At 40.6% G+C, this 14,465-nt stretch overlaps 1 protein-coding gene across 9 annotated transcripts in view; it reads left to right on the top strand.

Moving 5' to 3' along the window:
* AGAP1 (ArfGAP with GTPase domain, ankyrin repeat and PH domain 1) overlaps window positions 1-14,465 on the top strand; it is a 399,779-nt gene that overhangs the window by 331,773 nt on the left and 53,541 nt on the right. For 6 of the 9 annotated variants that reach the window (XM_074829814.1, XM_074829813.1, XM_074829817.1 and 3 more), the window contains one exon: window positions 5,461-5,538. The exons of the other annotated variants lie outside the window; for them this stretch is intronic. In XM_074829814.1, the coding sequence (XP_074685915.1) occupies window positions 5,461-5,538 (78 nt within the window). The remainder of the gene's footprint in view (window positions 1-5,460; window positions 5,539-14,465) is intronic. 9 annotated transcript variants of the gene reach the window in all.

Below are 14,465 nucleotides of genomic sequence, written 5' to 3'. Positions count from 1 at the left end.
TGGAGGGATGAATTTATCAAATCAAGATCAACTCCTGAAGGTGTTCCCCCATTAGCAATATTTTGGTAGCTAGATGCCCAGGACATTGCTTGGTGAGCTGCAATTCTCCTCTGCCTTCAGTTTGTCTGTCATTATTCACTTTTGCCCAACGATCTTAGAAATCACCCTCTCTACAGGCCGTTTTCTGGTGCCCGTATCACATGAAGTGGGTGCGTCTCGGCACCCTTCTGTGGCAGAGCGTTTCTCTGGCACTGTTGGCAGACGCAGCAGAATGAGGAGGAAAAAAGGGATTTACGGTTCCGGGAAACACAACCTGGCCCATTTCAAGACTCTTCAAGGTTGAGTTACATTTGCAGAGGGGTATGTGTGAGGAGCGTGCCTTGCTGCTTACCTGAAATGGCAGGGCTTTGTTTGGCAGGACTTGGTGAATCAGCACGATGGTTTTGAGGCTAGAACGAGGATTATGTGCAGGCAATTTGAACTGGCTTTCCTATAATGTTATGTGCAAGAAATACTGAAGAAAACTTGACAGCCACCATGGCTAACACAACTCCCTCTGAAACAACATATGACTGGTACAATAGCCCTATTTTATAGCGAGCACATCCATTGAAAAATATTTAATAGCCCTTTTGAAGTGCTGAGTAGCTGTACATGTTTTGGCATGCTGCTTTGCAGGGCTGTGTCCACTTCCCAGCTGTATGCAAGGAGTGTCCAACCAGAGAAACTGCATTTGCTGATAGAAAATACACAAAAGGACACTTTTCTGAGAGGCTCAAGCATGTGTTCAGCCTGGAGTATTTCATCACCTGGGTCTTAGCTCAGTGCAGAGTCTGTGGGTGCTGAAGGCCAAGCTCAACTTCTGACACCAGGACACATCTGTCCTGGCCAGGGCTTCTGTGAACTCTTGAGGCAAGATGCAGGTCATGGACAACACCTGCAAAATCTTTTTTTTTTTTTTTTTCTTTTTTGCTTATAAGTGATCATAGATGAGGCCTATACAATAGCAAGTATTTGACTGAGCTGGATGGTTTTTTTAGTGTTTAGATGGAGAGGTGGCAAGGTACTTTCTAAAAGTCTGAGCTACCACATTTCAAATATCCCTGAAACATAAAGCTGGGATTAAAAATAAGAAAGTTGCAAGAGCAGCTTTGGATAAGTAAAGTAGGAGGAGGGAAGGAGGGAAACAGTAGGGCTTCTAGAGAGGCTGTGGTTATATGCCCACAATAATCCCTTTGATGGGGAAGGAAACAGGCTCATCCAGTCCTCCCTGTTGGATGCAGGAACTGCAGAGTTTTACCACAACAAAAGTTTGCAATTTCTCACATCATTCATTTGCCATAAAAATTATGATGAAATTTCGGATGACATTAAAAAAAAAACAACACACAAACCCAGGCAATTTGATTAAACAACAAGCAACTGCTTGTTTGTCCCGCATATGCAAACCCAGGAATTACTTGTTTCCAAACGCATAGCACCATTGCAAGGCACCGCAGGTGATGTTTTGGTGGAAGGCAACGATTTTCTAATTTATTGAGAGGGGAAAATTCACTCCCCAGGTTGGTGTGTGACTTTCTAGGGCTGAGTTGACATGTCTGTTTAGATAGTGTGTGGTTCTTTTACAGCACGTGGAGATTTTCAGCTGCCTGCTGAATATTTTTCTGGTAGGATTGAACAATTGCTGACCTCTGTCCTACCTGAGGAGTAGCTTCTGATATAAACAAATTCATATAGATACGGCCTGTTGTAACATTTGACACAGTTATATAGAAGTGCATCATTCTTTCCTCCTTACAAATCAATCTGATGGGTTCCAGGTCTTTAACTGGTATATCTGAACAAGATAACCAGTACATATGTGCCACACGAATGATGCATCCCATCATAGGTGATACAGTTGCAACCAGCTTCCTCGCAAGAACTCAGGAAATCACTTTAACCCTTCATCTTAAAAAAACCCACATTTCAGGCTCTGACAATCAAAGCTTTTATGGTTGGGTGCGTTGTGATTGCCAGTGGTCACTACCGGGAGGAACGGCTGGACAATGGCTTGTGTCGAGTCGAAGCTTGCAATGATCCCGATGTTGTTCTGCAGGGTTGTTAAAAGCTGAGCTCTGTGCCATGGGGTGACAGATAATGACTTCTTGTGCTGGTCCAGATTGAGTGTTAGGATGCACAAATTGATTTGCCCAGCGAAGATAGGAGTTTAATCTTGGCAATCTAAATTTCTGGAGTTAATGAGCTTGGATAAGAGCAGAAACTGTGCTGCTATGCCTTGTCTACACACTGGTTGGGATGGAGGAACCGCTTTGATTGCTACGAGGTGTTGTTTTTCTGTCAGCAGTGAAGCCAGAGATCAGGGCAAGTGTCAAAGTTAATAAAAGATTTTCTTGAAACGTTATTAAAATACATTAGTCATTCAGATTGTGGTAGCACAACATACTAGGCAGAATACTAGTTGCTACCTCAGTACAAGCTAAATTAAATACCCAGTGTCTTCTGGGAAATAGTTAACTTCATTCCAGATATTTGATGTTTGAGAGAGGTGTTTGGGTTTTTCTAGTGTCTCTAGTTAGAGACACTTCTTAGTGGCTTTTTTGAAGAAAATAGGCTTCCAGAAAAATACTTCAAATCAATCTACCTTAAAGATCTTTCTAATTAGGGAGTTTTGTTTGCTGTTAAATAATGAAGTAAGTATTTCTTATAGCTTTTTATTGGAAACCAATTGGGGTTTATTTGTTTGTTTAAGTGTGTGTGTGTATATATATATATATATGTGCGTGTCCAGAGTTGGCAACAAAAGCTTTTGTTGAATTAACTTTTGAATCAGCAAATGAAGCCAGACTGGACCAACTGAATATCCTGGGACATAAGTCAAAGACAAACCAGGCAAATAATGACCTCCAGTGCCCGTTAAGGCCTTGTTGGTAGGTAACAAAAATGTGTAGACAGTATGTAATTTTGAAGGCAGGCAGGGTAGGATGACTAAGCTGGGCCCTGGTGTTCGCACACACATCAATCACTCCGCCAGGCTGTGCTTGGCAGTGTCCAAATCCTGCTGCTGATAATATTATTGAATCCTCAAAGACAGCAGAGCACCGTGAGGAAGCAGACTGGTGCCTAATCGATGCTAAAGGACACACTCGGATGTAGCAGGACCTCAGCATCACTGCGAAAAAGTCCATTTGTTTAAAGAGAAGAAAAAGGCATGACACTTAACACATTAAAATGGATTATTTCATCAATAGGTTAATAGAAAACCAGGCTGCGAGTTCACTTCCTGCTCATACGGCCGTACTCTAACGTGCCATTAAAGTATGAAAAATGAAAAGGGACTGGGAAAGGGTCTTTGTGTACTGGAGACGGTCTTCCCTTCCTGAGGGGTGCCAAACCTCGATTTTACCTATTTATATGTAAATGTTTTTCAGGAAAAACAAGTTTTCTGCTGGGAAATTGTGTCTCTCTAGGTGCTGGGACTTGTTAAACAGGTCTTAAAACTGAAGAGTTTTTTCATATTGAAGGATGCACCCGATGAAGATATTTTTAGACTTGATGAACTTTCATTTGTAGGTAGATCTTACTTAGTCTTCTGGATAACGTTAACTATTTTCACTTCAGCAAGGTACATTATAAAGGATGTCGCTCAGACATCCAGTCCCCCTTTTGAGTATATAGCATTAAAGTCTGCAGATGGCTTTATTAACAGTATATAGCTTAACAGTCTAGGGTGTTTAGGCATTTCTCTTCCAGTCTTAGTTCTTCAGCCAAAAATCGAGCTCTTTTCTAAAGACTGGAATAACTTGACGTCACTGTTCCTTTTCTGTGGCATCAGCCATTTGGTCTGAGTTTCATGGGACATCAAAAAAGTTCTCTCATAAATGTAGGAAGAAAATTTTAAAATTATTGTACTTTATACTAAAATTTTAAAATTACAGTACTCACTATGTTGTGAGATGTTCATATCCTAAAGGGTGAGGAGCACCTGAGGTAAGGGGGAGAACGGTCTTACTCCAGATTTACCATGTGAGTTTCTCTATAACAGACTCTGAGCTGAATGGGGGTGGAAGACTGTTCCATTTTCAAACACCTCTTAGCAGTTAATCATAATGTAACCAATGCTGTCCTTTTTAGAAGTCTCACCCCCAAACTTAAAGCTCTCCACTGTCTGTGGCCAGGAGGGCTGGCAGAGGGGGCTCAGAAGGAGTTCTGGATGCTCTTCTACTTGTCACTGTCCCCAGCAATCTCTTCCCTGCTCCTATAAAACAGATTTCACAAAGTAGTTGCATGCCCAGCAGTGCTGCATCATTATTTCTTGACTAGGTAAGCTGATGTGCTGGTGGGAAAGCCTACAGAAATAATTGCTTTTAGCAGATGGACGGTTCCCTCCTCAGATGTAGAGATGTCCATGGGTGAAGAAGAGGGGACATCTCTGTTACTTCAGTCGCTGTTAGGTGCCAGCAGTGTCACGGTGTGCTCGGATGTTTCATACAGTTCCTGTCTGATGAAACTCGGCTAAACGTGCTGTTGATTGAACGTGCATCTCACGCTGTGAATTCACTCTTGAGGCAAAACATGTCGATTTTAAAGAACGTGAAAAAGTGCTCTCTCCTAATGAGCACAGGAATGGAGTGGTTTTGAGCAATATTTTCTGCTAATTGTAAAATGGCAGCTGGGAGCTCAGAGAATCTCAAAGTTTGAGGCAATTCTAATAAAGCAAGGGCGTTGCCTCATATAAAGAATATATATATTTTTTTACTTTCCAAATAAACACTTTGATTTTGCAGTGATTTGCCTGGAAGAGGAAGGGAGGACCACAAACATCAATTACATCAATGTCTACTTGACACTCGTCAAAATAATTAAGTAATGCCTCTAAGCTCAGTGCTACAAATAACGTGCTTTTTTTTTTTAATGAGGATTTAAGGCCATCACGTCATCACCTAAACTTTTAAAGGTGATGATGTAAAAAGGTGGTTTAAAGGTGTTTTAAAGGTGAACTGTAGGCAGCAAGTGATTAATACAGGCTTTAGGAGGAAAAAGAGCTCTTCTCTGGCTGTGTTTTGTTAATCGTTAAATCGCATTTTACAGTAGCTGTTTTGTCTAGTCATGTATCCTCTGTACAGATACTTCCTGCGTTTTTTTACTTCTACTGGTCTGGTTTTGTCTATTCCAATAGCGGATCCATTTAATCTTGTCAAATCGTGTCATGTTGTAGAGACTTAAAAAATCACTCTCAATAAGAAGCTTTCTGTATCGTCCGTGGATTGGAGAGGCTGTATAGTCCTGTGTGCATTTTCTGTGTGTAGCTCTTCACGTGTTAGCAGGCTTGTGCTTGTATTTTACTTCACATGCTATTTTGATGTTTCTTTTCTCCCCTTTTTCATTTATTTTTTTCCTCCTTTTTTCTTTATTTTTATTCTCTTTTTTTTCTCTTCCCCTTCTGCTCTCTGGATGCAGCCAAACGCAAAGCTTGGAAACTAAACCGTGTTGGTAGCCTGCGAAATATATACAGCAGCAGCAGCACCAACACCGAAGGTAACAAACCCACCCGTTTTAGATGAACACCTCCTCTCTTACCCCTTTTTTTAAATGCTTTTCTGAAAATCGTCCTACTTGCGTCTCTCCCTTACCCAGTGTGGGCATGGAAATCAAATTTGCCCAAAGCATGCGTGCTTTCATCTCGTGTTTGCAGAGTCATTCCAGTTGGTCTTTTCATCTTTTTGTTTGTGCGTTTTATTTTGCCATTCATGTTCCTTTCAGCTTACTTAAATTTTGACCTTTCCCTCTAGTCGTGGTGATGTTTAAATTACTTCAGGAACCCATTTTCTTCTTTTATTTATTTTTTTATATATATATATATTTTCCCTTTCTACATGTGGGCACTCAATGTAATATTTCCCAAGTTATTACAGTTTTTAAAAGTGTTAGTATCAGGTGTAATGATCTGTAGCCAAATACAATAGTGTGCCGTGACATTTAAGTAACAGTCTTAATTTGTTTTGTGCAAGCCTTCTCCATAATGCTCTTTGCAGCTCTAATCCAAAGGCGAGACAGTGCCGGGTCATTTGCATGTGCTACTCTTGCTTGTAAATTCTGTATATTGTTGTATTTCTAAAGGTCACCTGGTGCCAAAGTTCACAAATTGACTTACATTGCTTTTTTTCCACCAAAGACAGCCGTCATGGCTTTTGTATAATAGCACATTGAATTTTATATTTTCCCCCCCCTCCACCTTCATTTGAACAACACAATTATAAACTTCTTTTTTTTTTTTTTTTTTTTTTATTATTACAAATGTCAAAGGTCAGAATTACTTGGAAGCCAGGCAAGGAGAGAAAAAAAAAAACCTCTGCCACCATCTCCAACAGCATGTAAGAAGGATGGTGTAAGAAATAGGGAATGCAAAATAGGTCACAACTCAGTAATCTCGGTATAAGGGAGGGGGATTTTTTTTTTTCTTCACTTAAGTGCGAACCAAATGGGTCAAGTAATCGCAAGCGCATGCCCTAACACTAATTGACTTATTTTGGAATGATTATAACTGTAATATTTTTCTTAATGTCACTGTTTTCTGGGCTGTTGATTTTAGTGATTGCCAAGCAGTGGCATTAAATCTCTTGTAAATTTTAAATTGCATGCTATTTCTGTAAACAAGTCCCTCTGTTCACATCCTGATCATTAACCTTTGGTGATTTATATCACCGTCCTTTTTTTGCACAATTACTGCTGTATTGCTGTTGGATGCCTTGCTCTCATTGCCAGACAAAGTGTACGTAGGAAACAAAAGTGTGATTTTACTGCAGCTTGTTAAGGAAGCTTTTTTAATTATAATTTTGTTTTATTTCTCAGTATAAATGTAAAATTATTACCTTTCAGAGCAACAGTTGCAAAACTATTTTGATCCTTTTGTTATCAAGTATGAAGTGCCAAATATGAAATGAGAGAAAATGATTGCCTGACAGTGTTACGTTTGAGGGGGTTTTTTTCAATTTAATAGGAAACTTAACTGGATACTTTTTAGTGATTTATAATTTTGTATGTATTTGCTGTTTGTCATCTCCCAGCCAGATTTTTCTTCTAATCAGTGTGTGAGCATGTTTGTGGTTACAAATTTACTGCTTGAGAAGCTTGTGATTTTATATCCACCTGTTATTAAACTGCAACAGGGGAAACAAGTACAAAGAGTTCCCTTGCGTTTTACAGATAAACATTTAAATTTTTTTAGGGCTTGTCTAGTTTGAGGAATCTTTTATCCTACTGATCAAACTAAGTATCAAAGGCACCTTGGATAAGCATATGGAACATGTTCCTGATGGCCATGGTCCAAAGAGTTTTGAGACATCATCAAAATGAAATTCTGAAAGGTAGCTTTTTTTGGAAGTATTATCCCCGCTAAAAACTGAACGTTTAGTGTTCTTCATAGCTTTGCATCTTTGAGCTGGTACCTTTAACACCTTTGTGTTAAAGCCGGAATGGCAAGACATGCAAATGTCGAGTTAATGAGCATTGTAAGTATTAGAAGCCACATGTTTAGATAATTATGCCTTCAAAAAAGAGAACCATGATAGGAAATGACAGTCCAGAATAACAAATCTGATTTGGTCTTTAGCGCATGCTTGCTCAATTGCTCTTAAACCTTTTTACAGACCAAAAATATTTCCGTCATGTACAGTTCCATTTTTGAAAGCTTGATCTGGAAAACAGCCTCTCCGATAATTTTTAATGCCAGTCCTATTATTTTTAGGTTTTCTATATGCTTCCAGGTAGCAAAATCTCCGATTAAGCTGGAGAAATCTACAGCTTAGGTGCTGCAACTGTTCCGTAGATGCTTGGCAGGAGCAGGTATATGGATGGTCCTCAGGGTGGTGGGTCTCTTGTGCTGACAGAGGGTCACCTTTTGCTCTACACTGTGCAAAGCTGAGAGTCCTCCCTGAATGTGGCTCCTCTCACTTGGCTGTCCGATAGCAAAATTACTGCATTACTGGTGGGTCTGTCCTGGTCACAGAGGAGCGAGGAAGGGGGTAGGATTTTCACAGAGATGGCTGGGTGTAAGATCACAGCTGAAGCACTCTAACTTGGTTGGACTAGATGATCTTCAAGGTCTTTTCCAACCTAGATGATTCTGTGATTCTAACTTCTGAGGGCTGAGAGAAGCAGGGCATTGTACAGCTATGTCCTCTGCTGACGTTCCTTCATCAGTTTTGTACGATTGCAAGAAATTTTACTTTTAGAGTTTGGCTAAAACTCTTTAGTTTTCAGATTTTGGGTTTCTTCTGTAGGGAGCCACTGACAAATGAAAAAGTCCCACCTGCTCCTTATTGCAGGCGGTCAGGCTTTAAGCAATCCTGTGATTCTCTACGTTGAAAGTTATGTAGTATCAGTGTGTTACACTTAAAACAGACCCCGCTCTGGTTTTAAGATAGGCTGGAGTTGCTTGTACCTGCTATCATAGCAGTATTATTAAAAGACAGAATTATTTTTCCTGTATCAGCGGACTTTGCAGCACAGCGGAAAGGAGCATCATTACAAAATTAAATGGCTGTGCTCTGCATGTTATGGTTTAACATGCATAAAGTTATTAAATCATATTTCCCTTCTTCATAGTTATGTATGTGACATGTTACACAGTGCTTCATCAGAGTTGCAGGCTCTCATGGAAAACTTTTCTTCTGCATGTTCATTAACTCCTAAACTACCTTTTGTTTGAAAGTTACTGATGCCGTTGCTGCCGTGGAGCTGTGCCTATGCAGAAAGTTCTCTTTTGCAAACTATGGCAGATGGAGGGGGAGGCTGTTCAGAGCACCCGAGATAAGCTCTGCCCAATAGACTCTGCTTTGCAACACCTCTCGGTTAAGCGAGCTCTTCAGCTTTGAAAAACGTATAATTTAAAAAGTAAACCGCAGGCTTGAAACGTGTTAGGCAACACCTAATGCAAGTATAGACTCACGTACTGTATGAACTGAATTTTAAAACTACTTCATGGATTTCTTTAAACCGTGTTGTCTTGGCATCCAAATAAAACAATATGTACATATGGCAGGGGGGTCTTAGTGCCTTGAGCTAGAAACCAGCCTTTCATCACTAGTTTGTCACTCATGGGTAGCGATTTAAGAGTACCGCTGAAAAATTCTTACAGTGGAACACAACCTTTATCAAGAGCTGTGGGCAACTGATAGCAGAGCTATATTGTCCTGATAGGGTTGATTTTCAAAACTAATTAGATTTAGACACTGGGTTTGTAAAGGGGAGAGAAGTATTAGCATAGTCATGCCCAGTGGGACATGGCACAAATATTTCCTTAATTGAGGCAGCTAATAAACATACTTATCTTCAAAGTTACAGGGATAATTTACACCAAGTGGCAAAAGGTAACAATAGTTAACATTATATAGTACGTAAATAACACCCGCCTTTGTTGTAAACAAATAGTATACTGTAAACATCTAATGTTGATTGCTAGGGCACCTCGGCAGATTTTCATTGTCATCCTTTTGAAAAGATGAAGGGTTATTAAAGAAGGGTGCTTGAGCAGAAGCGATTTTTGAGAGAGGGAGGAGGGCGTGATAAAAAGGGAGTTTAAATAGGTCTCGGTGTTACTCGAGGCAGGCTTGACTAGGTTTCAAGCTGTAACCTCAACTCTTGAAGATGCTTCACAGATGTTTGAAATACACCATTGAGAATCTTTTGGTTCTGCACTTGACTTCTTGTTTCTGGGAAGTGTTTCCTGTGTGAGTGGCATCACCCACCAGACGTGCACAGTGAGTTACTATTAATTAGCAGCCATACCAGAATCCTCTGATGACAGCTACATTGGGCAAAGTTGAAAATGCACAGTCTGGCACCTAGTGAAAGAGGCTGGTTGGCTTGGAAGCTAGAAGATCCAGTTTTATTTGTGATTTTGGCAAAATAGTCATGTATGCCTGTGAGAAATGCCTTAAGCCTGACAAGTCTTTGTTTTATACCCATGGAAAAGTAGAATTATTTTTTTTTGTTTAAAAGCAAACTTTTGGGCTGGGTATAATTTCCAACTGTAGAGTACCTGCTGGAAAGGGGCCCTTGTCTTCTGTTGACTTCAGTCTGTGCTTGTGGTTACCCGGCACTGGTGTAAGGTGTCGGTGGCTGTTGATGTAGTTCTTAATATTGAGAATAAGAGATGTGGAAAGTGGAAATTGCGAACAAACTGATACATGCACACCATTTAGAACTGCTCTTGGGGGATACCAAGAGGCGTAACTGCTTCTTGACATGTGTTTTCCCTGCATTTTAGTAGACTTAATTGAGTTCTCTGGAACAAGTTATAGACTAATTGTATCCTGTAGTTATTTTCAGTGTAGTTTTCTAAATCTGATCTCTGTTACGTACAATAAACAGAGGCATTGGTACGGGAATGCAGTGAGACCATGCCTAAATGTTTGTTTTCCCTTGCACAATCCTTTACTTCTAAGAAATTGTATATCTTGTTTTCTGTAAGTGGGTGGGCTGTGGCAGTGTCTCTATTTTGGCAGAGCAAAATAAATGTTAACTTGGGCTAAATGCAGTAACTTTACTATGAAAAGACAATGGCAAAACAGTATGTGCAGCATAAACAGTGGTTCTGTGTAGCTTCTTGGAAGTGGTGTGGTGGTTATGATGGTTTTCCTAAAATTCACTGATTGCATGCCCACTTCCACTAAAAAAAATCTCTTATGCTTTAGGTTCCATGTCATCATAATCTTACAGTTTCAGCTCATTTCCCATCCTAGCCACCCCTTCCCACTTAAAAAAAAAAAAAAAGCAAAACAAACAACAACAGCAGCATTTTAGATATCTCCTGTTGATAATAACTTCCAAATGGAAATTAGTTGCAGCTGGTTCTTCGCACTTTAACCCTTTGTCTGCTGGCCTTCCAGGAAATAATTGATGACTGATTGGCCCATTAACCTTTTTTTAAAAAAAAAAAGTTTGACAGCCTGGACTTGTGTAATGAGGAGGGATTCCTAGTGAAATCAGGTTGATGGCTGAGTTGCTTGCCCCTGAGGATGCAAAATTAGCCCCATGGGACCTCGTCTGCATAGAAACTGGACACAATTAGTGTAATATCCGGTGTTATTAATGTAGTTTGGAGTAATTGGGCAGGTTGATTTCGACAGGTTGATGGTGCTAAAATACTATTATAGTGGACCTTTCTATGAATAACTGTTAAACATGGAAAACTGTTTAATAAAATTTTGTGATTGGGCTCACAGGGATTTAAATAGCACAACCTATAATTTTACTGAAGAGTAAAACTGAACAATTTCATTCTGCTGCCTGGATTTTCCTGTTCATGTATGCGGTGGTTAAGGACGTACATGTTTGCTACTCGTCTTTTGTAGGCATTGCCCTGTGGGTGTCGTGGAGCAGGCACTGCTGCTTTGTTTCACACTTGCACTTACAAAAAAAAAAAAAAAATGTGTATTTAAGCAGAAAATGTATTATTGAACACGTTTTCAACTGACGCAGTTGCTTTTCATCTGAGCTTTTTAGGGAGTAAACCTGAAGCTTCAGTGGATATCAGAGGGTGAAGACTTCCATGTTCTTAATGTATCATCAGTGATGACCAAGTTTTCAGCTGACTTACTGGTGAACTGAAAATGTCCTTCCAGCCCAGCCTTAAAACACACTGCAGCCCTCGTAACCCACGGTGGGGCCGTACAGGGACAAACTTACTGGCATGTTACATGGACTTTGCGATCCCGAGCCACAAAGGCTGTGTAAGGGCTGTAAGGTCTTTACAGCTTTTGTCAACGGTGTCAGCTGGTCACAGCAGAAAAGGTCAGGAGATGAAACAAGGGAGCCTTTCCTTTGGGACAAGGAGACTTGGCTTATAAAAGAGCGACCACGGGAAATGGCTGGAGGTGTTTCCTGAATTGCACTCCACTCGCCTGAATAGCCGGGTTTGTGTCCTCTGCCGTAGGTCTCCTGTAAGCAGGGGAATAACTCTGTAGCATTTCTGGAAAACAAAGCTTGCAGAGGTACTGCTGTGAGGATGGTATTTCAGCCTCGCTTTTAAATGGTACGCCGGCTGAATCGCAGAGTTTATTTTTCATAAGCCCTTCTTGGGCAAACCAGCTTCATGTATGTGATTGGGATTATTGGAAAATGGGAGATAGGAGGATTCAGTGATGCTACAGCTTGATTGTATATACTTCATTTAACGCCTGGAATTGTAATGCTGGAAGGTCACCTAGTACTTAAATGCTGGGATGAACTGGTACAGGAGTAGTGCAGAGAGACTCTAGAGATACACCATATGTACTTCTTGAGCATTAGTTATATACTGTATATTCTTTCGAGTTATTATGCATTGAGAAGTCAGCCCTGCCAGCGTGCTGGAGAAATCTCCTCTCGTTTTCCTCTTCTGTGTTTTTGCATCCCTACAGGGCCTCCTCCCTGCCTAAAAGGGGAGGTGTGGGGAATTTTTAATTTGAGGTGGCAAAATGACTGTTTTCTCTAGCAGGCAGCTCCTTCAGCTTAGACCAGACCTATGGCTTCTGTAGGAGTGGTGTGGCATATGGGCAGGGGAAAGAGGTGCAGGGAAAATACGATGCAGGCTGGAACAGAGCTGTGAGTGGAGGAGGGAAGGGCTGAGGGAGAAGGGCATGAGGTGCAGAAAATGGAGCGAGGCTGAAAAGGGCCTTTGTAATACTGTGTGTTGCAGGATCCCTGCAGTAACAATACACATGTGTCGGTACCACCCGCACCGCGTAATTTATATTAGAGGCTTTTCTGAACTTTTAATGACAAGCGTTTGGAAATCCTCCTTTAGTAAGACTTCAGGAGTACAAAGTTTTATCACTTAAAAGCCATTGAAAGACCTAAAAATGAATTTCCTAAAAAGGACTCTGCAGGGGGCCTGCTTCAGGTGGGATTCAGTTTTTCGTGCTCTCTTCCTTCACCGTCATCCCCTGTTTTCATCAACGTAGGCGTAACTGCATATCCCTGTACCTCTCCCCACTGACCGTATGGGGAGAGGTACAGGCATACGCAGTTATGGCTCCCCAAATGCCATACCACTTCCACGGAAGAAGACGACCATAACCGTGTTGTCCTGCAGGAGACAGCACACAGAACTGAGTGTCATTTCCTTTACTGTTGAGTAGTTCCTCTTAACGTCTTCCCGATAAACTCTTGAAAGCTCTGTTTGATAAATGTGCCTTTTTCCATCATTTATTCATAGCATTTTGGATAATGATTCTACCTGTTTGTTTCTAACACAGTATTGCTGAAATGGAAAAGTAGTTGTAGCTGTACAGTAGCGTCGTTTCTCTTATCTTTCTTTTCCTGCTTATCCCGCACACTATTTTTTTAGTAAGACTTCTGCTTCAAGTGCCCTCGTGCACCTGGAAATAACCTTCACCTCCGTGTTTATTCTCACCTCAACGTGCAAAGTAACCTTCTACTATTTTCTAAGGCATCATAAAAGCAGTGTAAGCACTGGCCTTGCTAGCATGGAGTTTATCAAAGAAAACCAGTTGTCCCACAGCGTGAGAAAATGACTGCCAGTGAGCAGCAGTACTGTCTTTAAAGCTGGTGCTAGATTTGTCACTTATCTTTGCACGCTTATGGATGACAAGGTAATGCAGGAGTTTCATGGCTCTGAATATATAATAAGTCATTAGCAGACAAGCGAATGTAAATGCTCTTTCTAAAGCCCATTATGGCTGATGTTCACCAGAACTTTGTGCTCTATTATTCTTTTCCTTTCATGCTTCGTGCCTGCCCTTCCCAATTCCACTCACTCTGTTTCAGCTTCCTTGATTTTTTTAATTTGACTTTGGTGTCCCATGTGTAGTTAGAGTGCGTGTCCATTTAGTTCAGTTCTGCTGGTATTGTCATATGCCGCGGTCCTCTGGCCTGAATACTTGTCCTTATACTCTAGTAGCCCTAAGGATATTTCATTGACCCTTTCTGCTAGCTTCTCACATCATTTTCTCATCTCCCATGTCGAACGTGAATGTTGAATAGGTTGAACTGATTTTAATTCTGTATTATAACCCAGGGTATTTGTGCTGTAGACAAGAAAATGTACACATCTGCTTTTAATATATCTGTGCATGTAAAAAACTTCTTGAAGGAAGAGGGTAAATTGTCAAATTTTCTGTGTTGTCAGCTCTCTATAGTCCATTCATCTTTTAAGTTATTTTGTGACACACCTTGATTTTTACATTATATAGCTCTTAGCACCTTGGGTTTAAATCAAAATGATGCTTGCTAGCCACTTGGTGTAGACTCAATACCAAACTCACACAGGAACTGAATATTTACCCAAAACAGTACTTTATCTGCCTAACACCTGAAGAGGAAAAAGCAATGGATCCACAAGTCATTTTCTGATGCATTGTGCAACTGCAAGGTGGTTGGATATATCCAGCCTCAAACCTCAGCTGTCCACAACTGCATTTTCTCGTTACGTTGCAGAAATGCTCATCAACCAAGATTGT

This window comes from Strix aluco, chromosome 6 (genome assembly GCF_031877795.1).
Source record: "Strix aluco isolate bStrAlu1 chromosome 6, bStrAlu1.hap1, whole genome shotgun sequence".
Taxonomy (NCBI): Eukaryota; Metazoa; Chordata; class Aves; order Strigiformes; family Strigidae; genus Strix; species Strix aluco.
This window is presented reverse-complemented; position numbering and strand designations above follow the sequence as displayed.